The sequence below is a fragment of the Myotis nattereri genome (assembly GCF_964212035.1).
Source record: "Myotis nattereri genome assembly, chromosome: 1".
NCBI lineage: Eukaryota > Metazoa > Chordata > Mammalia > Chiroptera > Vespertilionidae > Myotis > Myotis nattereri.
This window is the reverse complement of record NC_138075.1, coordinates 146,230,815-146,257,159: the sequence shown is the minus strand read 5'-3', so window position 1 is coordinate 146,257,159 and position 26,345 is coordinate 146,230,815. Positions and strand designations below refer to the sequence as shown.

The 26,345-nt window shown below is 42.5% G+C and overlaps 1 protein-coding gene across 4 annotated transcripts in view; it reads left to right on the top strand.

Annotated features, from left to right (window-relative positions):
* Nucleotides 1-26,345, top strand: part of LEF1 (lymphoid enhancer binding factor 1) — a 116,222-nt gene that overhangs the window by 71,421 nt on the left and 18,456 nt on the right. For 2 of the 4 annotated variants that reach the window (XM_081088830.1, XM_081088832.1), the window contains exons 4-8: nucleotides 10,630-10,762; nucleotides 17,617-17,707; nucleotides 19,339-19,422; nucleotides 21,454-21,576; nucleotides 22,506-22,668. In XM_081088830.1, the coding sequence (XP_080944956.1) occupies nucleotides 10,630-10,762; nucleotides 17,617-17,707; nucleotides 19,339-19,422; nucleotides 21,454-21,576; nucleotides 22,506-22,668 (594 nt within the window). The remainder of the gene's footprint in view (nucleotides 1-10,629; nucleotides 10,763-17,616; nucleotides 17,708-19,338; nucleotides 19,423-21,453; nucleotides 21,577-22,505; nucleotides 22,669-26,345) is intronic. The other 2 variants (XM_081088831.1, XM_081088833.1) reach the window with 1 other exon arrangement.

Below are 26,345 nucleotides of genomic sequence, written 5' to 3'. Positions count from 1 at the left end.
ATCAATAAAATATATATATATATTTTAAAAAAGGCAAATGATTGGCCATAATTTAACATGTTGGTTGTTAATGTTGGAAAGAAAGCCAAAGCTTTTTAAAAATGTTCCTCAAAATAAATTGATCTGGACCCTTTAACTCTTTTTAGAGATTGCCCTTTCCATTTCTTTAGCCATGACCTGCAGTTAACTTGGAACGTTCCCTGTGAGCCTGCATACTTAATAGCTCTCCCCGAAGTCCTTGAAGGGGGGGTGGGTGGGGGAAGTAGGGAGATGTGCTAATCCTGACTCTTCCCTTCCCCTCTAAACTGCAAGTAACTCCTGTCAACTCTGATATGTGAGGACACACTCTTGACTTTGTAGCCCCGGGATAAAAGGAAGAAAAAAGCCACAAAACTTAACCCACAGAACTTTATAGTATAATCAGAATAACTATAACACCAAATACTAATGTCCGCAGTGGCACTTCATTTTTATCTGCTAAAGATAAGTTGGTTTATCTTTTGTACGGGAGAGGAAAATAATACGAGAAAGGTAAGTGGGTTATCTTTGTCCTAACGGACGGTGGCAGGCCTTGCAGCGACCCAAGCTTATCGTGGCTGCCCTCTCCCCCCTCACTGTTGACTTTTGCAAAGGGAGATTAGGGGGCAGGCCTGACGCAGTCACATGAGCCCTTAAAAAGCAGAGAGGTTTCTCCACTGGTCATAGAAGAGGAAGTCGGAGATTGAGAACAGGAAGCATTCCAAAACCAACACCATTGCTGCTGTGAGATGGAGGCGGCTACATGTCAGGGAATAGGAGTGGCCCCACCTCATACCCAGCAAGGAAATGGGGACCAATCAACAGGGGCTACGAGATCAGGAGTGTGTTCCGCACACATGCTACTAACAGCCAGAGTGAGCCTGCAGAGCCTCCAGGCAGGAGCCAGGGACCTTGCGATAGGTACCCTGGGCAGAGGACCCGTCACACCACAGGGTGCTGGAAGCCTGCTGGCGGGATCTGTGAGATAGGAAACTCTGATGTATTAAGCTGACAATAAGTGTGTGGTCATTTTTATGCAGCAACAGAAAATACAAGAACCAACGCCTGTTTTCCTGATAAGGGTATGAATTCTTTCTTGAAAGGAATTGACTTCTTGGTGTTGAAAGCCTCATTTGGGCAATTAGTCCTAAGCAGGAGATATTAGATATCGCATGTTGCCCAGACCTGCCCTAGATGCTTGGGGATAGTTACCGAGGCATGGCCTCTATCTGCTGGGAGAAAACAGGGACACAAGCAGATAGCAACGGTGCAGTGTGGTCAGTGCATAGAGTTGTGTCCAAGGGCTGTGGGTACAGGGCAGATGTGAGTGGACAGGAGGAGTGGGCACTGAAGGGTGCAGATCCATATTCCTGGCGATTGTATGCAAGAATCCTTTGGAAGAAAATAATTCAAACTCTAATAAAAGAACCCAAGTCCGGCGTTCACACTGACTTAAAGGAGTTTCAAAAATTTTAAATATCATTTAAAAGTATGTGGTATGTATTTTTCTTTGATTTCCAGATTTCTCTTGATTTGTACATTTAGAATACTACGAAATAAGGTGTGTGTGGGGGGAGATAATAGCTTAGTACATCACAAAAACATTTCATTTTTGTAACCCATAAATCAGTTTCTCTCTAAATTCAACATAACTGAAATATTACTTTTCACTTTATTAGCTTGGATCATCTGCAATCAACAACTATTTATGTTCTATTACTTTATTATGGGCATCAGTTCTTAAGAGTATGGTCTGTGGGCCCCTGGAGCTCCCTGAGGTAGGGGGTCCACAAGGTCAGAACCATTCTCATGGTAACACGAACAGTTACTTGCTTTTTCACTGTATTGACATTAGCAGTGATGGTGCAAAGCAGTGATGGGTAAAAGAGCTGCTGCCTTGGCCCCAAATGGTACTAGTAGTCACTGAATTCTGTACCACAACACCCTCCCAGGAAAAAGAATATGCCAGTGTCACTTCAGAATATCCTTGATGAAGCAGTAAAAATTATTGGTATTATTGAACCTTCACCTTTGAATGCATAACTGACAAACTATGGTTTCATAGTTTGTTACTTGGCAGATATTGTCTCACAAATGAGCAGAGGTTCTCTTATCAATGAAAACAACAATTGGAAGCATTTGTTGCTAGTGATAAAATTTGAGCTTTCAAGGAAAAATCAGAATTTTAGAAATTTGTGTCCACTGCTTGATAGCGTCTTAAATTCTTAAATCTTTTCTGATTAGATCAGCGATGAATAAATATAAATGCAATTTTTATAATGTATAATGAAATATGTCAACTCATTGAGCCAATATTTCCAGATAACTAATGCATAATGTTACAGATGATACATGGGTAAATTCATAGGGCAAGACAGATCAATGGATGTTAATGTAAGAGTAGGAAAAAGATATTGAGACGGTTTTTGATTCAACATGGCACTGAAAAAACTATTAAAATAATTCTTTCCTTTCCAACAACATATCTGTGTGAGGTCAGACTTTTTTTTCATATACTTCAACCAAAATAACATCAAAGCAGAGACTTGAATTCACATGAAAGCAGATACAAGAACCCTGTTGTCTTCATTAAACCAGATGCTAAAAAGATTTGTGAAAACTGTAAAACTAAATGCCACTCTTCTTATGTAATGCTTTTGCTTCAAAACGGTCATTTTTCATAAAATATTTTTATGTTAACATGTAAATGGGCTTGTACTTTTTAAATAATTTAATAAATACTTTTATATTTATTTTAATTTTGAATATGATAAGTATTTATAAATAAACCAACACAAACAGAAGCTCATTGGGATCCTCAAAGATTTTTAAGAGTATTTTAAGGTATGCTGAGAACAAAAACATTTGAGAATTGCTGCTGTAAGAGATATTTTTTAAATGACTAAACATAGATTGTATTATCTATTAAATTATAATCTAACAGAAGAAGTTAAGCAAGCACATAGAAAACCTATGTACATATGAATACATAGCAAATTCTAAACCAGAAAGTTACGTGTTGTTTAACCCTTAGAGTGCTGGGGAGCGCGATCGGGCTCTTCCTGTCTTTCGCCAAAAGTGCCGGGAGGCTATCAAAGCTTCGAAATGGCGTCCAGTTCTAAGTCTGCTTTTATTAGTGATGATGATATTGCTAAATATGTCAATGTAGTAAAGGTTTCCTTAAGTTTTTGAATATGTAACTTCATTTACTTGCGATTCATAATTTTTTTCCTAAACTGCTGTAAAATCAGCAAAAATGCCTTGGCAATTTTAGCATAGTTCCTAGGATATTGGTTGGCACTCAAAGGGTTAAGATTTCAAGTGTGCCACTTACAATGAATCTTGAAGGGTGGGAGGGATTTCTACAAGCAGTGATGAGGAAAATATTGAGATCACAGACACTTTAGACTAAAAGTACGTTGGCAGAATAAGGAAGGGAGAGTTTGGTGGGGAATTCACCTGAAAGAAAGCATATTTCTAATTCTAAAACTTACTTTGTCTTAGAGACAAATTATTTGAATTTTGGGGAACAAAGTAATTTATTTGGCTCTATTTTTCTTTTCTCTTTCCTTTATTCATTCCGCAAGTACTATTGAACATATATTATGTGCTAGGACCTAAATAAGAGGCTTTATTTGCATTGCTCATTAATCTTCAGTTTAATCCTGTGAAGTATTATGTCACCCATTTTATGTATGAGGAAACTGAATTCTGAAAATTCAGTGAATTACCTAGAAACTAGGCATTTAAATGTTTGGGATTTGAACTGTACCTCCAGGGTCCATGTATTTAAATATTAAGTGATTTTATTACTCTCTCTCCCACTTGGATGCCAGGAATAGCTGTTTTTAATTCTGTAGGGGTACAAGCTATAGATTTCGGAGTCAAATCCTGTTTGTGCTACTTAACATCCTGTGTGGTCTTATATAAATTATTTATGTCTCAGAACCTTGGTTTTCTTCTCTATAAAACAGAAATCTTAACACCTAGCTTATGGATGATTTCAGGATTAAATGAGGTACTGTATGGAGATCGTCACTTTATAGAGAACTGGGAAAATTGTGGGTGGGCCACTGCAGACAGATGCCACTAGCAGTCTGTCTGTAGTCCTGCTAGTGGCATTGGTCTTCCCCAAGTGGTCAGTTGTTCTGTCCAGGCACTTTCTGGCAGCAGAGCCCAGGGCAGGCCACACTCGCTGGCAGGGTGGTTTGGAACAGAGGCGGAGAGAGGAGCTGTGTAGGGAGCAGTGTGGGGCAGGACAAGCAGGGACTTGGTACCAAACCATGCCAGCACACGTCGTCTGTCAACTAGTTATTACTGAGCTGTGTGTCCAAAAGGACTCAGCCTTCTCACCTATAAATACAAGGGCACTGCCCACTTATGTGGACGAGTGCCAGAGGATACAAAGACACGGCCATTAGGACGGGCACTTACTGTGTATCCGTCCATATTCCTCCCTTTCCCTGTGACATGTTCCTCTCCTTTTAGGAGAGCATCCCAGGTGTCCGATGATGGGACACCTTTGCCTCCAGAGTTGGACTCATGGAATATTTGTCCCTTGTGAACCTTGTGACTTTACCAGTTTCTGCTCAGGAAGTCTTCCGAGCCCAGTGCCCCATCATTATCTGAAAAGAGCTACTGCATCTCAAGCAGCAGTGATCTTCGATTCGAAAGCCACGTCAGATCTGAATCGGGTGTTGAACTTTGGTAGGTCTTAGGAAAGGCTTCCAGCGCCAAATGTTACTTTTGAGGTCTAGTTGGTGCAAGGATTGTTGCATCCTTTCGGAGTAAATCAGATCTGCTCCTCTTTGTGGGAAGGCTTAGGAAGCCCAGATTCTCATAGGAGGAGGGAAGGCACGGTGTGAAATTCCAGCTTCTGTACCAGCACCAGACTTTCTAAGAGTGTAATAAAACGTTGAATTTCACCATAACGACTGAGGCCAGATGAACTCCCTCATTCCAACAGGTTGGTGGAGTGTTAATATGCCCCTGGATTCAGTGATGGCCAGGAGGACTATGGGTGAAATGCACAGCCTGTTGAAATGGTACTCAGGGCCTTAGGCACAGTTGGGTCCTGTGCTGCGGGTTTAGTTGGAACCCAGAGATGTGCAAAATTGGGACTAGCCACCAGGCCCGCAGGTTTCTCCCCAATTATCCCACTTACCAGCAGGCCCACGCCTTTGCCAGGAGGGAGCTGAACCACTTTTTCGTCCTTTCCAGAAAGAACCACATCCTCAGAGGCCGAGAGCTTCCATGCCCGTCGGGGAGTGGTCACTTCTGGGAATGCTGCTGAGGGCAACTCTCAGGATCCCCAGTGGCACCCACTTTGTGTGGGTATTTTGGCTGTGATGCCCAAGAGGCCGATACATGCAGGGAGCAGCCTGGGTGGCAACCACACAGCTGCCGGGAATGCTTTCCAGCTGTGGAGAGAGGGTGGCAGTGGCTTTTCTGCAGGCCTGACCGCTTCTGCTGAGGTGCCTCTTGGTCCGAGGTGATTCCTGTGCCTGGAACAGAGACCACCCAGTCCTTTCATGGGTGCGTATCCTGTTGGGTATGGCCCCGATGGTCAGTGCAGTGCCGAGGTTTTATGAACTTGGCGCTCCCGGGAGGCCGCGTGCTGTTTTGGTAGTGAATGTGGCCCTTGGGAAAGTTGCTCACCTTCTATGCCTCAGCTTACCTGTCTCCAAGGTGTGGTGTTAGTTGCTATAATAATGATGTGCTTTGTGGGTAGGATGGCCTGATGGTGGTATCTTGAGTTCGAGAAGGGATTGTGGGCTTCCTGCTGAATGTGTGGGGCAGAGTAGGTGGGAGAGCTACCTTCTGGAGTCCGCCTTTGGTGTTCTGCGCCCCTTTCCTCCCGGTACCCACTCTCTCCATCTTTTTTTGTTTTTCTTTACACACCCAACCCATCACCTGCTTGAGATAAAAGAATGTGTAGTCTAGTTGGAATCAAAAGATCAGGGTGTGTGGCCTGACTGCGCTGCTTACTGCCATGTGGGCTTAGACCTGAGTGCTTCCACCTCTGAGCGGCCGCATCTCATAAAGGTGGGGTAATTGTGCCTGCTGTCACCTGGGCAATGAAACAGGACAAGCGCTGGGAGCTCCTGGTGCTTCTGCACTGGAAGCTAAAACTCACCTGACTGTACCTGTGAGTGAAAAAGAAAGCCGTTGGTCCTGTCTCCCTTCCTCGCAGGGACATGTGTGGGAGTCAGGGGCCAGGGTGTCTATCGAGTGAGATCCTAGGTGTGCAGAGTAGGAGCTAACAGGGGGGCCCCCACTGTCTTGAGTGACCAGGCTTTCCACTCGCGTGGTATCCCCCGTGACCCTGCGTTACTGGAGTTGTGTAGTGAGCAGCCCCTCGTTGTTGTAAGTGCTGAAAGCAGGCATGGCTTGCTCACTCATTCCCTGGTGACCTCCGTTTCCTGTTTTAGGAAATAGAATCTTAGACTATTTAGTTTTAAACTGCTGGTTTCTTACAGTGTTAGCATAATACAAAGGCATATACCAGTAACTACTATACTCTCTTATCACCATGTTTCTTTTAATCATAGTGTTCGATGTCATCCTCTGAGATTTTACTCGTCTTGTTTACATATTTGTCCATTATCTCCAGTCCCCATGCTCCCCCCTCCGCCCTCCCCCCCGCAGGCCCCTAGAAAGGAGGCTGCACAAGAACAGCAGCCTCATCTGTGTTGGCCATCAGTGCTCACATCACGTTGGCACCTTTCAGGTGCTTAAATACACGCATGGGCCCACATACCCCTGGGCAACTGCACGTTATAATGTAGTTACATCAAGTTGCCTGTACAGACTCGGTAGTCACTTGGTTATTCCTCCTCCTTTCCCTTTGCCCCGCCCAAGATGCACCACATTGTTATTTGGAGGTCTGAGGCTAGAATTAAGAATGGCTATATTGTCTGTAAAACTTACTCAGAGTGGCTGTACCTGGGCTCTTGCCTTGTGCGTGCAAATAGTGTCAAAGGACAGTCCCTCGTGCTCTCAGGGGAAGCCCACTGTTTAGGGCCGAGGACACTTACTTGACCAGGATGTGTAGTGTAGTTTGGTCCTGTTTCTGTGCCCAGTGGAGGTGGTCAGCAGAAGCCATGTATAAAACTTAGCATTGTGCTCACACCTATTACTGAGATTTCGTATTGCTTTCATTATTTGGCCACAAAAATGGACGTAATCTTTGTTGGCTGTAACACACTACTAGTACGCTAGCCATCTTGCAAAATATAAGACAAGGCCAGAGCTTAAATTAAAATCCCTGGCTTCTTATCTCTTTCCCACAGGAAAGCAAATCTGTGTTGAAAACCGTAAAATTAAGAGGAGAGCAAGGATAGCATAATTTAGTAAAAATTCATGGCACCGAATTCTGAGCTATATGACTGGAGGGATAGGTCAGACGTTAAGGAGATGCTGCCTGCTAATGCAAGTTCCTTAAGATGATGCTATGGAAATCAGAAAGGCATGCAAAAGACATATGTGTTTTCAGAAGATTTCTGCAATGCTTATTCTTTTTAACTACCTTAAGAAAGTGTCTTTGTAGATTGTTTGGCAACTATACTTATGAGACTTTTGAAATGAAAATCAAAGCTCTTATTCTAAAGTATAGTTGACCTATATTCGTTTTACCATTTGGGTGTTGAGATTTTTGTCTCCATTTGAAAAAGGGTTTATAACAATATCCTCCTATCTCCGCATCCACCCTCCCATCACCCCCTACCTCCTCTTAACTCTAAATTCCTTGTATTTAAGAAGCTCATCGTTGTGTTTGGCAGACTGCATCATTAACACTTGAAAAGCATTGGAACATTTTTTTAACCTTTTACACATTTATATGCATAGATGTCTGTGCTGAGGTGTGCAGAGAAAAGGCATGCGGCTTTGATAATGGTGCTCTATTTAATAAATGCCAAGGGCTATACGAGCAATGCAAGTTCTGCCATTAGAGAGGAGCTGATAATTATAAAACAGGGAAAATCATATCATTGTCTGAAAAAGGGTGATTTTTCCCCCCTTGCGTTTTTTCCTTCATAAGTTTCTTTTGGGTGGAGGTTATAATGATAGGGTATAGAGAATGACTATTACTGGCTGTAAAGAGAATTTAGTGTTACTAGGATAATTGCTCCTAATTTTCCTGAGGGTAGACCTTTTCGCTGGAGCCACTTACTTTTTATACCTAATTTGTAAAAAACATCAAGCACAAAATTATGCATATCATAGTGCCGCCACCATACACAGGTGTGTTAACAGGGCCCGAAACCAGTCGGATATAGATCTACATTATAGGCAGTTTATACTGTGCAGGGCAGTTTTCAGGCACTTTCCCAGATTTTTAAATACAGATATTTGCTTTTGGAGAAATGGATTTCAGATGCGTTTTAATCTATAGTACAGTAAAAATCCCATGAATTCAAACTATTGATGGTGAAGGCATGTCTGAAGTAGTGAATTAGTTAATAGTCAAGATTCATTATATCTTATTCCTCTTAAATTCACAAGTTACTCATTACTATAATGTATGCAGTTACAGATCTTTGTGATACTGGTTTAATTAGTCTATGTGTTTAAAATCAGGAACATTTTGTATGTATGTAATTGTGTCAAGTTTACTGTCTTTTGAGGGGAGGAGATGTAAAGTTTCTGAAAAATCTATCTCCTTAATCAGGTTAAACTGCCCCATTCTTGTTTATATTACTGATTTCCTTAGTGCACTTTCTTGAGGGGGCAAGGAGTTTATCCAACTACTAGAGGCCCAGCGCATGAATTCGTGCGCAGGTACAGTCCCTAGCCTGGCCTGCAACCAGGGTCATCTTCCCCAGCTGCCTGCAGCCAGCCCCACCCCCATTGGGGTTTGCCTTCTGTGTGTGGGGCAACCAGCGGGGTCAGGGCCTTGGCCTGGTGCCGCCCACGTCCCCCACCACCCACCCCCAGCTCCCCATTCACCATCAGGCGATCGGAGCCTGCCGGCCAGGGAAAGGGACTGAGAGGTGGTCAGTGCACCTCACAGTGTCTGGTCCAGGGTTCACTCTGGTCATTCCACTGTTAGGGTCAATTTACATATTACCCTTTTATTATATAAGATAACCAAACAAAAGGATCTCAGATTTCAAATTGATGAAGTCCAAATAAATAACCCGTACCTTTAAAAAAATGTTATGTAGCTTTGGGCTTCCAATTTAAATAAATTTATTTTTAAACAGATACAAGACAAAATACATAAGATGTTAACAATTTAAAGTGGTTTTTACAAGCTATATTTCACATTATGCATTTAAACTCAAGATTGGAAATTCCTTTTATTAATTAAGACTTCTAGAAACTAGAGAATATGAAGATGAACTGAGTAGGCCTAAAGCATAATGGATAGTCAGGTTTGATTGACAAAGCTATAACACATTAAAATGGTATAACATGATTCTTAGAGATGTACAATTATAGAATCATAAATTCTATAAACCAATGGAATATCAGTACAGCAAATTTATATTTATTGGGTTGTTTGAAATTTTGCCCTTCAAATTGGCAGTATTTATTCATTTACTTGTTCATTGAACAATTTTTTACTGAGTGCCTTTTTAAAAAAATATACTTTTTATTGATTTTTTACAGAGAGGAAGGGGGAGAGATACAGAGTTAGAAACATCAATGAGAGAGAAACATCGATTCAGCTGCCTCCTGCACACCCCCTACTGGGATGTGCCTGCAACCCAGGTACATGCCCTTGACCGGAATCAAACCTGGAACCCTTCAGTCCCCAGGCTGATGCTCTATCCACTGAGCCAAACCAGTCAGGGCCTGAGTGCCTTTTTATTGGCAGACATATGTAATGAATAAAGAGCTTATAAAGCATTCATAACTTTTGCTCCATAACTCATTGTTGAAATCAACCTGAAGAGATCATTTAGAAGGGAATGTAAATGGGTATGTACAGGATTCATGTCATCTGTACTAATAATAGAGGAATATGCAAATTGTCCGGGATGCTATCACAGTAACAGAAACAACTAGCAGGCTGCGTGGGGTGACCAGGCCGGCAGGAGGGTTAGTGAGGGATGACCAAAAGACTGAACAGCAGGCTTTGTGGGGCGACCAAGCCGGCAGGAGGGGCAGTTGGGGTTGACCAGGCCAGCAGGGGGAGCAGTTAGGGGCAATCAGGCTGGCAGGCAGAGGCAGTTAGGGGTGATGAGGCTTGGGGGGGGGGCAGTTAGGGGCAATCAGGCAAGCAGGAAGGTGAGCAGTTAGGAGCCAGTCATCTCAGATTGTGAGAGGGTGCAGGCTGGGCTGAGGGAACTCCCCTGCCCCACACGAATTTCATGCACCAGGCCTCTAGTATGGAATAATAGCAATCAATCTAAATCTCCATAGGAGAGCTGGTTAAATAACTGATAGTTTCCTAATGGGCTAGTCAGACACAAGGCGTATTTAACACGGACAGATGCTGAAGGTCTAAGTGGGTACGGCAGATGATCTCAGCTGTCCAGGTCCAGAGAGGAGTCTTAGGTTATGCTGATGCTCAGTTACTGCTACTGTGCGGCTTTTTCGCTGGGAGAGGAGGCAGGAGCTGGGCATCCGTTGTTAACTGTTGACCTTGTGGTTACTTTGCAGTCGAATAAAGTGCCCGTGGTGCAGCCATCCCATGCGGTTCATCCTCTCACCCCCCTCATCACTTACAGCGACGAGCACTTTTCTCCAGGAACACACCCGTCACACATCCCATCAGATGTCAACTCCAAACAAGGTGAGAGCCCTGCCCTCTCAGGTCTTTTTCAGTTACGGAGGAGCCGTGTCACATCAGCCTGCGGGACCTTGCAGGGGCCTTTGCTCCCTGTCACTGGGCGGATCAAAATGGATTTTTAGGAGACAAGAATAATTTTTTTGATAGCCATTTTTAAAAACCCAAAAGAATTTGTTGTTGCTTCTTTTATTTTTCAGGACAAAAAAAAAAATGAAGAAGAACCTAGAAGGGTTATTTTCAAAGTGACAGCTCTGAATCTAGGCTTCACAGTATAGACCAATACGATATACAAATATACTAAGCATCCAGTCCTCGGTGCCTCCTGCAGTTGCTCACTATTTCAGCATGTACTAGGAGTGATGGTAGTGTTAAAAGTTAGAGCCCTAGCCAGCTTGGGTCAGGGGATAGAGCGTCAGCCTGCGGACGAAGGGTCCCGGGTTTGGTTCTGGTCAAGGGCATGCCCAGGTTGTGGGCTCAATCCCAAGTAGAGGGTGTGCAGGAGGCAGCCAATCAATGATTCTCTCTCATCACTGATGTCTGTCTCTCTCTCTCTCTCTCTCTCTCTCTCTCTCTCTCTCTCTCTCTCCTCCCCCCTCCCTTTGTTCCTGTCTGGAATCAATGAAATATATTTGTTTAAAAAAGAAAAGTTAGAAAAGGGACAAAGTAGGAGATTTTTACTTTCAAATATTATCTTTTTGAGCCTTTAGTGATTTCTTTTAGTTTCAGCTATATACCTGTTAGACTTTATCCTCTTTTTATTATTTACCAGCACCAACTTAGGATAAATAATAAAGTACAAAACCATAACATGAATCTTACTTGCTTCCCTACATTATTGCCAAGTCCCACTCCGTACCACGTACAGAAGAGCACGCAGGACAGAGGTCTGGAAATGGAAACGCCGGCGCGGGCGGGGTGCGTGGCCGTGGGCACGGAGCTCAGGGCCTGGTCTCCCAGCCTGCGGGTCTCATGGTTGAGAGCCCACTTTGAGGTTGAATTTGTTCCTGGGTGGCCTGTGCGCTTTCCATGTACGCCCACACTTGGCCCTCAACAGAATCTTTAGGGTTCGAAATAAAAGGTCCCACATACCTGGAAGGAATATAATGTTGACCGTCAACTATCATTGAAAAGTGAGAGAGAGAGAAATAAATATCCTGTAAAACCAAGTGAAGGCAGAGAATAGACAGGTGAAAACTTTGCCATCTTCAGGACCTCACCCTTTTGCCCAGCCCTCTCTTTGATCTGTAGTGGAAACAACATTAAGTTTGTAAAAAAGAGTGCAGTTCAGGGGCCAGGAGTTTTGTTGTTGTTTTTCACCACTGTGAGTACTTCTAGGTTAAGTACGTAATGCTTTCATTTCCTTCCCTGGTTAAAATAGGCAACTTATTTGAGGACTTAGTTACTATTGGACTTTGGCTTGAGTGGAGCCCGTACCTTTACTTAAAGGAAGTAAGAATCACCCATGCAGAGGTGTCCCAGTTTGCCTCTGTTTAGTCATTTCCAGTCCTTTCTCTACTTCCTGTTTTCAGGGACCTCCAAAGAACAAGAAGCAGCAAGGACAGGTCTATGGATTTACGGTGAGAACGGCAACGAAGGCATTTTAGGAAGAAGGCCAAGTTTCAGAGGGAAGATCATGAATATGACCTAGGTTGTGGAGAGTTTGAGATAATCTGAAGGGAGGCACGAGATAGGCAGTTTAAACATCCCAGTCCCAGGGCAGGGCCTGAGCCAGAGACACACACCTGGGAGCCACAGAGATGTAGGTGACAGTGAAAGGCAATTGTAAAAACTCAAACAAGCCATAAACAGAAAGAAGCCAGCAGTGCGTTTTACTAAGTTTTTAACTGTTTATGTAACTAACAGTTACATGGTGCTTCCTCGGCCCAGCCCCTGTTCAAAATGAGCACGTCAAAATGAACGTGTTTAAAAGAATAACATATATCCGTTTAGTAGCTTTTCTCTTTAAGGATTCTAGGACAGTTCAGTTTTTAAAAAGACAAGTTTATGACCAGCTATCAATTACATTTCTATTTTATCTTCTGTTCCCATCACTTACTGCTTTGTTTTGTCTTACTAATTGTAATTATAGCTTTGCTTCTCAAACTTTTCTCTTTTTAACAAACTCCAGAACTAGAGAAGGCCCAGTGGGCATGACCTAAAGTTGTCTGCTTGTAGTTTCTTTGAAAAGTTGTGTTATTTTCTCATTCTACTCCATACACTGTTTGTGTTGCTTTTAATGTAAAGATCCTCTTTCTGATTATTCTTTGTCCTGGACTTCATGTATCTCCTGGGATATGTAAACTTTGGTTTGAAAAGGATGAATTTACATGATTTTGAATTATATTATTCATTTGAGAGTATATTCTCACCAAAATATAAGTTAAAAACCTCAGTAGGTTTTTTGCTTTTCCTTCTTTTCTCTTCTTCTGTCTGCCTTTTGTCTTTATTATGTAACTCAACTAGTTAGAACATGGTGCTGAGACCAGAATCACTAATTTCAAAGTCCCCAGGAAGCTGGTTAGCTTTATTTTTTAAAAAAACAAAACTGAAAACCAAAAGAAGTGTCATGTGCATATTCTAATGCTAGATATAACCATCCAATAAATTAACCTGTTCGTCAGCAGAACCCATTCTCATTCATAAGAAAATAACTTAGGTTGATTTTCCACTCGGAAGTGTTACAGCATTTACCAGGCGACTGAAAAATACACAGGGGTACTTTGGATAAACCCATTTATTTTCAGATGTTTCACAGGTACTAGTTCAGTGACTCGGGGGGCAGTTCTCCAAATCCTGAGTAAGCTAATATAGAGGAAGCTTTCTCTTTATACCCTTCGGTTTCTTTGTTTTCTATCTGTTTCCTAACTACAGGCTTTCGTGGTGGGCTTGCACAGCCCCTCCTGAGTCAGTTAGAATGGGGAAGTTAGGTTGTATCTAAATGCCTGGTCTGGGTGGTGCCGGTGACCTCCCCTGTAGCTAAGCTGCTGCATTCTTTGTTTATGACGCCTTTATAAACTGGGAGTAATTAGGAAAACAGGTCCCGCTAGACCAGATTGTGGAGAAAGGGGCAGTGACTTAATTATAGGCTATCAAAAATGTGCATTAGGTTACTGGCACAGATTCAGATGGCTAGCCCCCCAAAAATGTCTTATTTTCCCCATCAGAAGCACATTAGTTTGTACCTTTCTGTCAGTATGTTGGTGTGTGGAGTTGTGTGCAGGTGTAGAAACAGGAAAGGAAGATAACAACAATCATTTTGTTCTACTCATTATTTCTGGTAAAAATATTGAAAGAGCTTTTAGGAAATGCTAGGTTTATTTGTATCTACTTATAAATACCTTTCTATTCATTGTATCCTATTAAATAACAACAAAAACATATCACTTAACACTGTGTGCCAGGCACTTTTCTGTATTGCATATATTAATGCATTTATTCTTCACACAACCCAATATTCTATTTTTATTCTGATTTTACAGAATAATGAATCACTTTCTCAAAGATATGTAGTTGAGTGGCAAAGTTAATAAATCCATATAGTCTGACTCCAAAATAATTTTATCCATATTTATTAAAGTTACTTGTAAAAGCTTAAAAATGTTTAAGGTCATGCCATGTATAGCCTGCAGCACACAGTAAGTGTTCAGTGAATACCAGTTAAATGAATGATATGAAGTCAGCAGTTGGTAGAGGGTCACGCACTTCAAGGAATCTTTGGAAGCAGGATCTTAAAACAACAATAACCTATTTAGAAAACACAGATCCATTTTCTGCTCATGTAGTGACCTAAGTCCCATCATGTACTTAGGTACCTGCAAAATGGTTGATAAGGCTGACCCAGCATGGGGAATGGGTCTGTTTAAATCAGCGGTTCTCAACCTGTGGGTCGCGACCCCTTTGGGGGTCGAGCGACCCTTTCACAGGGGTCACCTAAGACCAGCAGAAAACACATATATAATTACATATTGTTTTTGTGATTAATCACTATGCTTTAATTATGTTCAATTTGTAACAGTGAAAATACATCCTGCATATCAGATATTTACATTACGATTCATAACAGTAGCAAAATTACAGTTATGAAGTAGCAACGAAAATAATTTTATGGTTGGGGGTCACCACAACATGAGGAACTGTATTAAAGGGTCGCGGCATGAGGAAGGTTGAGAACCACTGGTTTAAACACTTTTTTTTTTCACTTGTTCATTTGTTCAGTCACTCAAAAGTATTTATTGAGAACCTCCTGTGGAGACAACCCTGGTTTGATACATTGATTGGTTGGCAAAACATGGTTTCTTTTTTCCCAAGCTCTATTTAAACTCATGCAGGAAATCATTTGCACAAACTAACTATAAAACAAAATGAAGAACATCTTTAGTACCACGTTAAAAGTACAAATAAAATCTTGTAGATTCAAAGAAGAAAGAGATTTTTCAGAGCTGTAAAAGTTACAGAATATTCCATGGGAGAGGTGTATTTGAAATATGAGTAGAATTTTAATAGAAAGTCAAAAGACTAGCATGGGAAGTGGCACATAGCAGGTACTAAGTAAATGTTAGTTTTCTCCTTTCTCCTTCAGAGCAGTAAAATGAAGTCCAACTAGTTTGTAGATTGTTCTGCTGCACTGCACCTACGCAGCATCACTGACGTGTTCTCCGCACACTCAGAACATGGACCGGTGTGGCAGCAGAGTTTTAACTTGTCTGCTGAGAGGCATGTGATTGCAAGCAGGTTACTTCTCTGTGTCCCAGTCAGAAGAGCCCAGGACAAACCGTTACTTTGTGTGTGCCCAAACAGTCACTTCCACTCTCTAACCAAAGGGATTAAAGTAGATAATTCGGTATTCTCTCACCTCTAACCCTGAATTTCAAGTTCATATTTTCACAAATTCCTTCTTGATTGGCCTGGTTTTTCTTTTCAAAACTGAGCAATCCCCCTGCAGACCCTGAGGATTGGAGAGGTATTGAATCTCAGGTGAGGGTGGAGGCCAGTGGAGAAACTCCCATGATTCTGATATGCCTTAGGGTCACCCCTGCTGCTCATACCTCCCCTGACCCAAGAAGACAATCCAGAGTATGAAATGGGAGGTGGGGGGGTCTGCTGTGACCAAAAGAAGCAGTACCTGTACACACAATAAAAGGAGATTTGAAAAACATTTTTTCAAAAACAGCAAAACACATGATCATGTAAAAGCATGTAAACTCTCTATTGAAGGAGAAATTAAAGACCTTTCTCCATCCCACCTACTTTCTGTAAGAATTGAGAAATAGTTTGTCCTAACTTCAAAGTCAAATTAATATCAACTGCGAAGGCAACACTTCTTAAGTTAATCCCATATGTTGAAGGCCTTCAGGATCTTTTAAAATTCAAATGAAACTCATAATCAATTTAAACAGTAAAAAAGCAGAATACGTAAAGAGCATCTCCATGTGCTCACCCAGTTCCACATTCTGGCCAATCAATATATTTACAACCACTGAGTGCATCCTCTAAGTCAACCTGGGAGCGTGGGTTTCTATACAGAAATGACATAAAGTCAGACTAGCTGTATAAGAAAACAGTTGTGGCCCTTTTCTATTCAGAATCACTCATTTTCCCCCCAAATACATTGAATCTAAGTTTAAAATATTTTGCATTTTTATAAATGTATCTTAACCCTTCTTTTCTGCACCCAAGGTAAGATATAAACAAAGAGATGCCATTTGGGACTAGGATTAGGTATAATCTGTAGGCGGTTTTTACAGTTATAGGCCAGTAGGAGCTCCAGGGAGTCCGAGCTCAAGAAACAATTTGGTGGCACTCTCATTTTCTACGGGACACAACTAATCCCGAGCAGCTTGACCTTGGAGCCCAGAGGACTCAGCTTGATGAAGAGCTTAGTTGGAGCTGAAGTGGCAGAGACCAGATGAATCATATCCAGTGTGACCATTATGGGACTGCAGATGATTCCTAATTAATCTTTGATTCTCTGAGGTATCACATTTCCCAAGTCTGTGTGTCCATAAGGGAGCCAATAAAAATATGAAAGTGGCAATTTACCTAATCCTTGAGCACCAGGCAGGCCGTCTACTTATGAAGGCCTGTCATTTTCTATTCTACACAAAAAAATAATTGTCTACCATTTTCTTAACCAAAGAGAAATAATGTGGGCAAACTAAATAATTTAAAAGTCTTATTTTGATGGCTTCTATTAGCAGTATATTTACTATTTCAAGAATCCCTCAAGATGAACAATTTTATTATTTTTTTAAATATATTTTTTAAATATATTTTTATTGATTTCAGAGAGGAAAGGAGAGGGATAGAAAGATGGAAACATCTATATATATAAAAGGCTACTATGCAAAGTGTCCCCTCGGGAGTTCGACCAGGAGACTGGGAGTTCAGTTGCTCGCTATGATGTGCGCTGACCACCAGTGGGTGGTGCAGAATGAAGGAAGGCCCCAGCCGGCAGCCGCAAGGCCCCAATCGGCCCTGATCACCGGCCAGGCCTCGGGACCCTACCTGTGCACAAATTTCATGCTCCAGGCCTCTAGTCAATGATGAGAGAGAATCACCACAAGCTGCCTCCTGTATGCCCCCCACTGGGGATAGAGCCCACAGCCTGGGCTTGTGCCCCTGACCAGGAATCTGTGACCTGTTTCATAGGTTGACATTCAACCACTGAGCTAAGCAGGCCGGACAAGATGTACTCTTTTAAAACCTGTTTTCTCACATGTTGAAATCTTGAGAAGAGATACCAAACTGACTTCTGTTAAGAAGCGATGGCATAAAGCATTTTATTGCCTTTCTATTGCCGTAAGAGTCAAATGTCCTGCAAATCTGAACACTCTGTACCTCTCCATTCTTTTTCATAGGCATGTCCAGGCATCCTCCTGCTCCTGAGATCCCTACCTTTTACCCGCTGTCTCCGGGTGGAGTTGGGCAGATTACCCCGCCGCTTGGCTGGTAAGACCCCCCCTGCGAACTTCAGCCAGGCATTGGAACATGTTCTCCTTCCCATTCATGGCAGTCAGCTTGATGAATGATAACACTTGTGGAGTTGAGGAAATTTTAAAACAGCAAGCAAGGTGCTAGCTTTATTTCATTTCAGTTTAAAAGATTGAAAAAACATACAGACATTGAAATCAATTGAACCCGTTTTCTTATATGTATAGAAAATGACTGTAGCATTTGCTTTGAAGCCTATAGTTTTATGGATTCAGTTTGTGGTTTGGGGCATGTCCTATGCCTGTACAAAGTGCTCAGTGTGGTTTTCTTTTCTGTTTTTCTTTTTATGAAAACATATATTTGAAGAAAACAGACACATTGAATATCTATATACTATCTTTGCTTATAAATGGCAAGTGAGGTAAATGACAAACAGGGAGAAATTTAAAAATACAAAAACATCTTTTGAATTTTAATGTAAGTTCCAGCTTGAGTTCAGAAAAGCAAAAAAAACCCCTAATGTTTAGGCTTTTTATTTTCCAGAATTCAATTGCTCTTTGTTATTTATAAAAAAAATCCTTAACTGCTGCTTTGAAAGTTTTCTAAATTGTAAAGGTAAAGGAAAGAAAATATATCTTAGGAAGAAGGATTTTTTTTTTCTATAGTGTAGCTTATGTTTATCATTTCATTGTGAGCACACAACTTTCCCCGCTCCCACTCCATCCCTTCTCCATTCCTGCCCTCCCCACAGCACTCCATGCAAACAGTGCTCCAACTTTGGCAAAAGCTTTCTCTCCTTTCTTCAGCGGGTTCTCTGTCCCTCGAGCCCCTCTGTCATTGCCCTGTCTCCCTACCTTGACATCCTTACATTATCTCTTCTTCAGCAAGAAGGGGTTATCCTGCCATGGAAATTCCCACTTACTCTGTAGTACTAGCCCTCTCATCAATAACTGTTTGCATTTAATTGATGATGTGTACATGTTCAGTCCTACACAGTCATTCTGTCAGAATGTAGCTACTTAGGGGCAATGATCCTGTGCTGCCTTGTGTCAGTGGCAGCTGGAAATACAGACTGTGTAAGTGGACAGTGTGAGATGTGGGAAAACTGGGAGAGATGGACTTGTCAGAGTGCGGGAAGATAATTCCAGTGAATTGCTCTCCAGCGGGAGGCGGGGGTAGGGGGGAGTGCAGTGACTTTAAAATACTTATTCATTTTTATATAAATATGAACTTGTATTTCTTTCTTCTTTTTCCTAAAATTGTCAAAGATTCTGATAGAGAATCCACTAACATTCTCTGAAAGGATTATTTCACCATCCCCAGGTTTCTGTTATAGTTAATAAGCATTTGTCACATGCCCACTTTGTTCAAAGCCTGAATGGGGTTGGAAGAGGGGAAGGGATAAAAGACAGGTAATTCATGGACTAGTTTGTTTTTCACGTTGAAGGTGGGAGCTTTTCTTCAAGGCAAAAGATACTTTATTTGGGTGGAGGGTACAGAAGGGAAGCAGTTGGATAACTGAAGAAATGCCATGGTCTGTAATAAAATTCCTGTATGAATGCCTCCCTCTTCTCTCCTCATCAAACTCTGACTGCTGGTTGGTTACTCATGTTTTGTCATTGATGGGCTCCTTTCTTCTGTGACCTCAGGCAAGGTCAGCCTGTATATCCCATCACGGGAGGATTCAGGCAACCCTACCCATCCTCACTGTCAGTCGACACTTCCATGTCCAGGTAGGTAGAGGTGGAAACGGGGCACCCAGGACGAGCTGCTCTTCTGCGCTTGCATCTTGTGCGCCTCTGCTTGCCTCTGGTCGGTTGGCTAGGAGGGTGTGCGTAGCTCAGCCCCGCGTCTGTCTGCGCAGTGTGCCTGGCTCCCACACTAGGTGTCCCAGAGATTCCTGGGTAGGAGCCTTACTCTGCGCCCCAACAGCCAGCACCAGCCACACCCGCCAGGGGGAGGCACTCGGCCACGCGGGAGACTGTGCCTCCAGAAGACCCCGATGCCACCCAGCAGCCGGATGTGAAATGTCCCGAAAGTGGACAACCTACGCTTGTTTTATTCACAATACGCTGGGGGTGTGGTAAGGGGGGGAGATAAAGACTGGTTTGGTTGGAGTTCCATCCTTGACTTTCTCTGAGGAAAGTTGTATCCGTTTAATGTGACAGTGCTTGAAAATGCCCGGCTGGTCCAGAGCCTCCTGGACCACGGCTGTCAGAAGAGCCCTCGCTCAGCCTGGCGGCGGGCGGGCCCTAGTGTGTGAATCAGGCCCTGTGGGGACGCAGTGCCAGCGCAGCTCCGGGCGTCCGCGCCCCCTGCTCTGTGGGACGCTTGCTTCTGGACAGGATGGCTTCTGTGCCTGTGCTTGATGCACACACCGTGTGGTGTGGCATCTGTGTTCCGTGTGGCTTTCCCCAGGGAGCGTTGTCGTGCCAGAAGTCAAGCTTTTGGGCTCGTCACTGGTCATGAATCTTTACTTTTTACGTAGGTATGAATGAAATTCGCAGTTTGTGTGGTGAATTTCAGCTTTTTGAAAAAACATTATTTTTACAAATTGTAAATCCAGCTCGTTGGAAGGGGATGAAATTAATATCCTTCCCCCCCACACACACCCCCAAATATATTTTTACACTTCTTAACACTGTAAGAACTATCTGATGACAGGAGTTTCTCCCAGGCAGCATGTATTTTTGCAAATGGTGCATTTAGCAAAGCCTTATTATTTGATCAACTATTTGTGTTTTTACCATGCCGCCTTAATTTTTTTTTAAAAAAAATTGTTTCTGAAATATTACATATCCAAGCAGAGTTCCTTCTTTCCTTCCCAGATGAAGGAGTCCATTGTACCGGCTGTGATGAAAGACCTGGAATGTTGTTCTTGCTGAATTGTTTACTTTAAAACAGTTTAAAAAGCAAAGATTTCTAAAGCAGACGCAACTTTATCCAACGTGCTTGTTGAAAGTAGCCTTTATTTATTTTATTTGTCTTGCATGGCAGTTTCCCTCCTTTGTGTTGGATGGTGGTGGATATTTTAAGATGTTTTTACACTCTGCAAGCATACTCGGGGAAAAGCCTTTGTTTAGCGTGTGTAGTTTTTGCCTTGATGTCGAACTGTATGTGTTCTTCCCTTTGATTAAACCCTTCCCTCCATTATGTTGCCAGTTTTCCAAAGGTGAGATCTCTTAAACATTCTTTCTGTGTAGAAAATTACTCTGGATGACAAGGGCAACCTTATTAAATTGGGGACTGAAAAATATCTCCCTGTCCCTGATTTTCTCAGTTGTTCTCTCCTAGAATTAGTAAAGAAGCCAACAGTGTGAGGAGACTTGTATTGTGATGGTTTGGTTGGGAACATCGGCAGTTTTTTTTAAATGTGATTTCTCTAGCTTTCATTTAAAAACCTTTGAAAAGCTAAATCTTACTTGTTATATTTGCAGTAAAATTGTTCTTAATAAAATTATTTGAAAACTGCTTTGCAAGTAAAATGACTCAATTTCTTTTTAATCCTATGGCCTAGAGCTGTCCCAGGAAAAATGCCAGATTCTACTCTTAGTTTGGGGGGAGAAAGTTGTTACACAGGGAATACTTAATAAATATTTTCCACCTGAACACAGAAAGGAAAGAAATTGTCAGCCTGTTGCCATTTCTAGGTAGTACTCCTGTGTGCAACTGCCAATAGCAGTTGGTGGGTTGTTGCAAAACGCCATCTCGCTTTTGCTGCCGTGGCCTCTAGTGCGGATTGTTTCTTCTCTTTCCTCCTCTAGGTTTTCCCATCACATGATTCCTGGCCCTCCGGGTCCCCACACAACTGGCATCCCTCATCCAGCTATTGTGACGCCTCAGGTCAAGCAGGAGCACCCCCACACTGACGGGGACCTGATGCACGTGTAAGTGTGCGTGGGCTCCGCTGGGAGTGCCTGACGATGCTGCCCTGTGAACAGTTTCTTCCTCCCAGTTGCACCTTCCCCTCTCTTTATTATGGAAATCAGTTAGCTCAGCTTCCTGTGGATTTTAGTGGGCTTGATTCTCACTGCCAACTAACTTTGATTTTGGCATTGGAAAGGAGCACAGATCTCAGTAGATGAAGGGAACCTCACCGAGATGGAGTAATCTTCAGAGCACGGGCACTGGGTAATCTTGAGCTGTGCAGCCACTTACTGCCCGATTTCAACTGGTTCTGATTGTTGGGGAGCCAGCCCCCGATGATACCTGAAAAGGACTGGGGAGTCCAGTGCCCGCCCAGGATGCAGTTTTCCCGTTTTGAGGCTTTAAAAGCATAGACGTCCAGGCAAAGGGGCGACCCACACTCAGGATTGTATCAGGCTGTTACAGCAAATTCCTTGAAGAGGAATTGGCAGACTGGGAGGATGGGGTGGCAGGAAGCACGAGATAGTCCATAAATGCCCTCCAGTGTGGGCAAAGCCAACAAGCATTTGTTTGGGGGCTAGAGGCTGAAGTTTCATTAGCGTCTCAAAGTGGCCCTTGGCCCTCCTCCCAGAAGTTAAGAGCCTGACTTCTGAAAGAGGAATGACCACTTACACTGCAGGTTCCGCTTTTCCTGAGGTGACCAAGGAGCGGGTCTCAGGGCGCTAACTGGGGCAGCGGTATACACCCATTTCCATTTGGTGTTCACACTTCCGTTGCTCCAGGGGAACTTTCTCCAACCTAAGGGCACTCCCTCACAAAGAGTTGCTCTTCTCAGTTGATGGTGTTCCAGGTTTATAGAGTTTGCTGTGTACCCAGATGCTCTGCTACTGTCCACCCATCTCTTCCTTCTTCTGCCCACCCCTCCCCCAACACCTCGTCCCCCTCTCAGGAAGCCTCAGCACGAACAGAGAAAGGAACAGGAGCCCAAAAGACCTCACATTAAGAAGCCTCTGAACGCTTTTATGTTATACATGAAAGAAATGAGAGCAAATGTGGTGGCCGAGTGTACTCTGAAAGAAAGTGCAGCTATCAACCAGATCCTAGGCAGGAGGGTAAGTAGTGAGATGGCAACTCCATGTTGTGGTATGCGGGGGCTGCTTCCTTAGAACCTGCCCAAATGCACTTGCACGTGAGGTGGTCATCGGGTGCACAGGGGCCATCACTAGCCACTCTGGGAAGTAATCAGGAGAACCAGCTGTGGTGATAACTTTTCCGAGGATTAAATGCTATAATGCATTATCAACCACCTAGGCTGTTTTTCCTGTTATCACTCTTAAAACAAGAACTTGTTGTCTTGTGTGTGCCAGGCAATGAGACAATAATTGCTGAATAAAATAGATATGGTTCTTGTCTTCATGGAGTTCAAAGTTTTGTGACAGGATACAGATATTAGGCAGCTAATTACCTGATACATGTATAATTAAAATTGTGACAAATACTGTGACTATAAAGAATAAGATTCTATGAGAAAGAATAATGGGGCTAGGAGAAGGGCCCCTCTGAGAAAATAGTGTTTAAGCTGAGACCTGAGGGATGCGTAGGGGTTAACCACGTGTGTGAAGTCCGTTCTGAAACAGGAAAGCATTGATCCCACATAGGGAGCGACGGAAAAGCCTGGGACAACCTGCATGAATCTGGAAGATGCTGGCCACTTTTTCCAAGGTAGAAGCAGATCTGTGCTACTCAGAAGCTTTGAGTGGAAGAATTTATATGGGCCAGAGAAATCTTTATTCTAGAAAAATCACTGTCTGATTCTCAAAGTGTACATGAGCCAGGTTTCTGGATTGCCCCCCTTTTTCATCATTCTGTCACCTATGCTAAGATAATTTTCTGAGAACATAGTATGTACCAGGCACTAGTCTGAGATTAGGACAGATATTGAGATTTTTATATCCAACCACCAGGCAAAAGGCTAGTCAGTTTTTCCGGGGGTTTTTCTCTGGATTGAAATGCTTTTAGTTAGGTATCTGAAGAGTGGTGGGAAAAAAATTGAATATTTAAATTCAAGTCACATTTTCTCTGTAATTGCATTATACTTTTAGAAAATGCTTCATCATAGTTGTTGATGCTCTTCATAGATGTGTGGTGGCTTCTAACTATGCAGGTGTATCTTTGTTTTTGAACCCTCTCAAGAAATTCGTGATTTGTAAATGAACATTCGATGATGGGGGTCTAGCAACCTTTGTGAAACCTGGAGGACCACGTTTTATCTGCTATTATCATTTTCACCATATTTGCTACAAACCTAATTCATTTTAGCATTCATAAGAGAAAGCATTCAGGAGATTTTAGGCAGAGAGGAGCAGGCTTTCTTGCATTGATTCCTGTTGGATGGCAAAAAAAAAAAAAAAAAAAAATGCAGCTATTTCCAACCTGCAAGACACCAGGGTTTCAGGGTCAGGGTGCAGTGACAGATTATAGCTTTTTGGTGCCCTGTGTACAATACTCTATATGTCCTGTGGATCCTTAAACACTTAATAACAGCAATTACAATGATTTCCCAAGCCGATGAGTGATTTCCATCATCTTTGAAGAATTTCACCTTAAAAGCTTAAAGACTGATGACCATTTCCCCTGACCCTTCAAAAGAAGAAATCAGAGGAAAAGAGGAGTTGTTCTTCTTTCATCTTCTGTAAAACTCTTTGTTTGGTTGTGTACTTTTTTGTGTAGTTTTGTTTTCCTTTTTTGAGTTAAAGGTCCCCTGTCCCTCCAGCAGGGACTCTTTTCCTGCTCCGGAGACTGGGGAGGGCTGTGCTATGGCGGCGTGCTTCCTATTTTTCATGCACGTTTCCCACAATTGCTACTTTCTCAGCTCCCTTAACCATCCCCAGGTCAGAGCATGTGTCCTAAGGGATGGTTCTCATTTGGGGTCTCTCTCTGTGTTTGATTTGCACACCTGTTTCTATTTATAGTTTCTGAGATCTCTGATTAAGATCAGGTTTTCTCCCCTTTCATGGCTCCTCTCTGCCAGAGCAGCCCCTGATCCTGCCTAGAGTCCCCGGCTTTACCATCGTGACGTTTTACACTGGGATGATTATCATTCTTAAAAGGGAGCTTAAGTTCATCCCTGAGCATTTTATCTTTGGGTTTTTATACACTTTATTGTCTCTCTAAAGTAGAAATGTTCATGCGCAGGAATTAATCAGTTTTCTTATTATTATAAATAATAACACAAATCTAACTTTAAGATACACTTTTTTTTAGACCTTCCTGTCTATTAAAGGAAATTCCATTTATTACAAATGTATTGTCAGGATTTTACAATCTTGGAACTGTATAAATTTCTTTAAGTGGGTATTTTCTCAACAACTTGGTGAAATCTTGACAATGAAATTTAATTTTTTAAAAAATTAATGCAGTTTTTCAGTAAGCAAAAGCAATAGAAAAGCATTTTTCATCGTGTGTGTTTCAGAAGTTCCAGTAAAGAAAGATCATCTTTCTAGTTTGTATTAGACTTTATTTTGTTTCAGTGCAAAACTTTAATACCATTATTTGACCTCCCGCTTTTCTCTGGTGAGTGATCTTTCATTGTGAGTAGACTCTGAGCATTAGAAATATCAGGAAACTAAAAGGAACTAAAAAACACAAATAAATGGTTTAATTTGTGACCTGCTTTTTCTCCTTGCAGTTTGCTCAGTTTTGTTAGCTTGGGTTTTTTGTCAACCCTGTTTTCAGCTTGAACTGAAAAATACCTGGTTGCTTGAGTAAAAGACCCAACTTCCCAAACTTGGGGAAATTGTTTTATAAAACTTAATTCAGGCTTTTTCAGCAAGTTATAAAGCTGCCATAAGTTCTATAAAATTATATTGATATGTTATGGTAGCATTAGAGAGAGATTATTTGGCAAATGAATAAACAAATTTACAAGGTAAGACTTCTTTGGCAACTTTGTCCCTTTTTGCCTCCTTTTGTGTTCTTCTGTGGTAACACTTTGCCTCCTGCCAGTCACAGTTACTTAATACCAGAAGTGTGTAAATATTAATGATTAGTCTTTTCTCAAAAAACAAACAACAGCACAGAAGAAAACAATCAAGGCTGCCCTCCTTCCTTGTGCTCAGTTTGTTTGCCTCCCCCTGTGGCGGGCTCTCACCAGGACAGCGTAGTGTCTCAGGTTTGGGAACACTGCCCCTTGGCAGGTGACACGTGACTTTTCTTGCCTGGTCTAAGCTGCCAGGGCTGACCCAGGCCTCTTCCTAGGCGCCTCTTGACTCAGCGTGTTTACTCTGCTAGTACAGTGCACTGGGTCTCAGGTAACTTCCAGGTGTTTGTTTGTTTGTTTGTTTGTTTGTTTCCTTGTGTCCCCTCCCCCAGTTATTTTTAAGAAAAGCATATTACCTGCTTTAGGTTCAGGCCAAGTCCTGCTGTGTGTCCTGCTTCTTAACTTTACACTCTACACTCTACAGCAATTAAAAAATAAATCATCTACCCTATCCAACACAGCGGCCCTGCTTTTAAGGGGATTTCAAAGGGCATGGGCTTAGTTGACCTGCTGGAGGCTGGAGTGGTGGGTGGGATGTGGTAGGAGGGGCGTCAGTGCTCCTCCTGAGATGGGCTTCTCTTGACAGACAAGAGCAGCGGCTGTTTCTGTTTTCCCCAGGAAAGCTTCCTAGCCTGCCTTCAGGGGCCATCCCGAGCTGAGGACTGAGACATCACTTCCTCCTGAGGACTTTCTCATCAGCCTCTCTCACTCCTTCCTCTCCCCAATCCTGTATTTTCTTTTCCCAAGAAC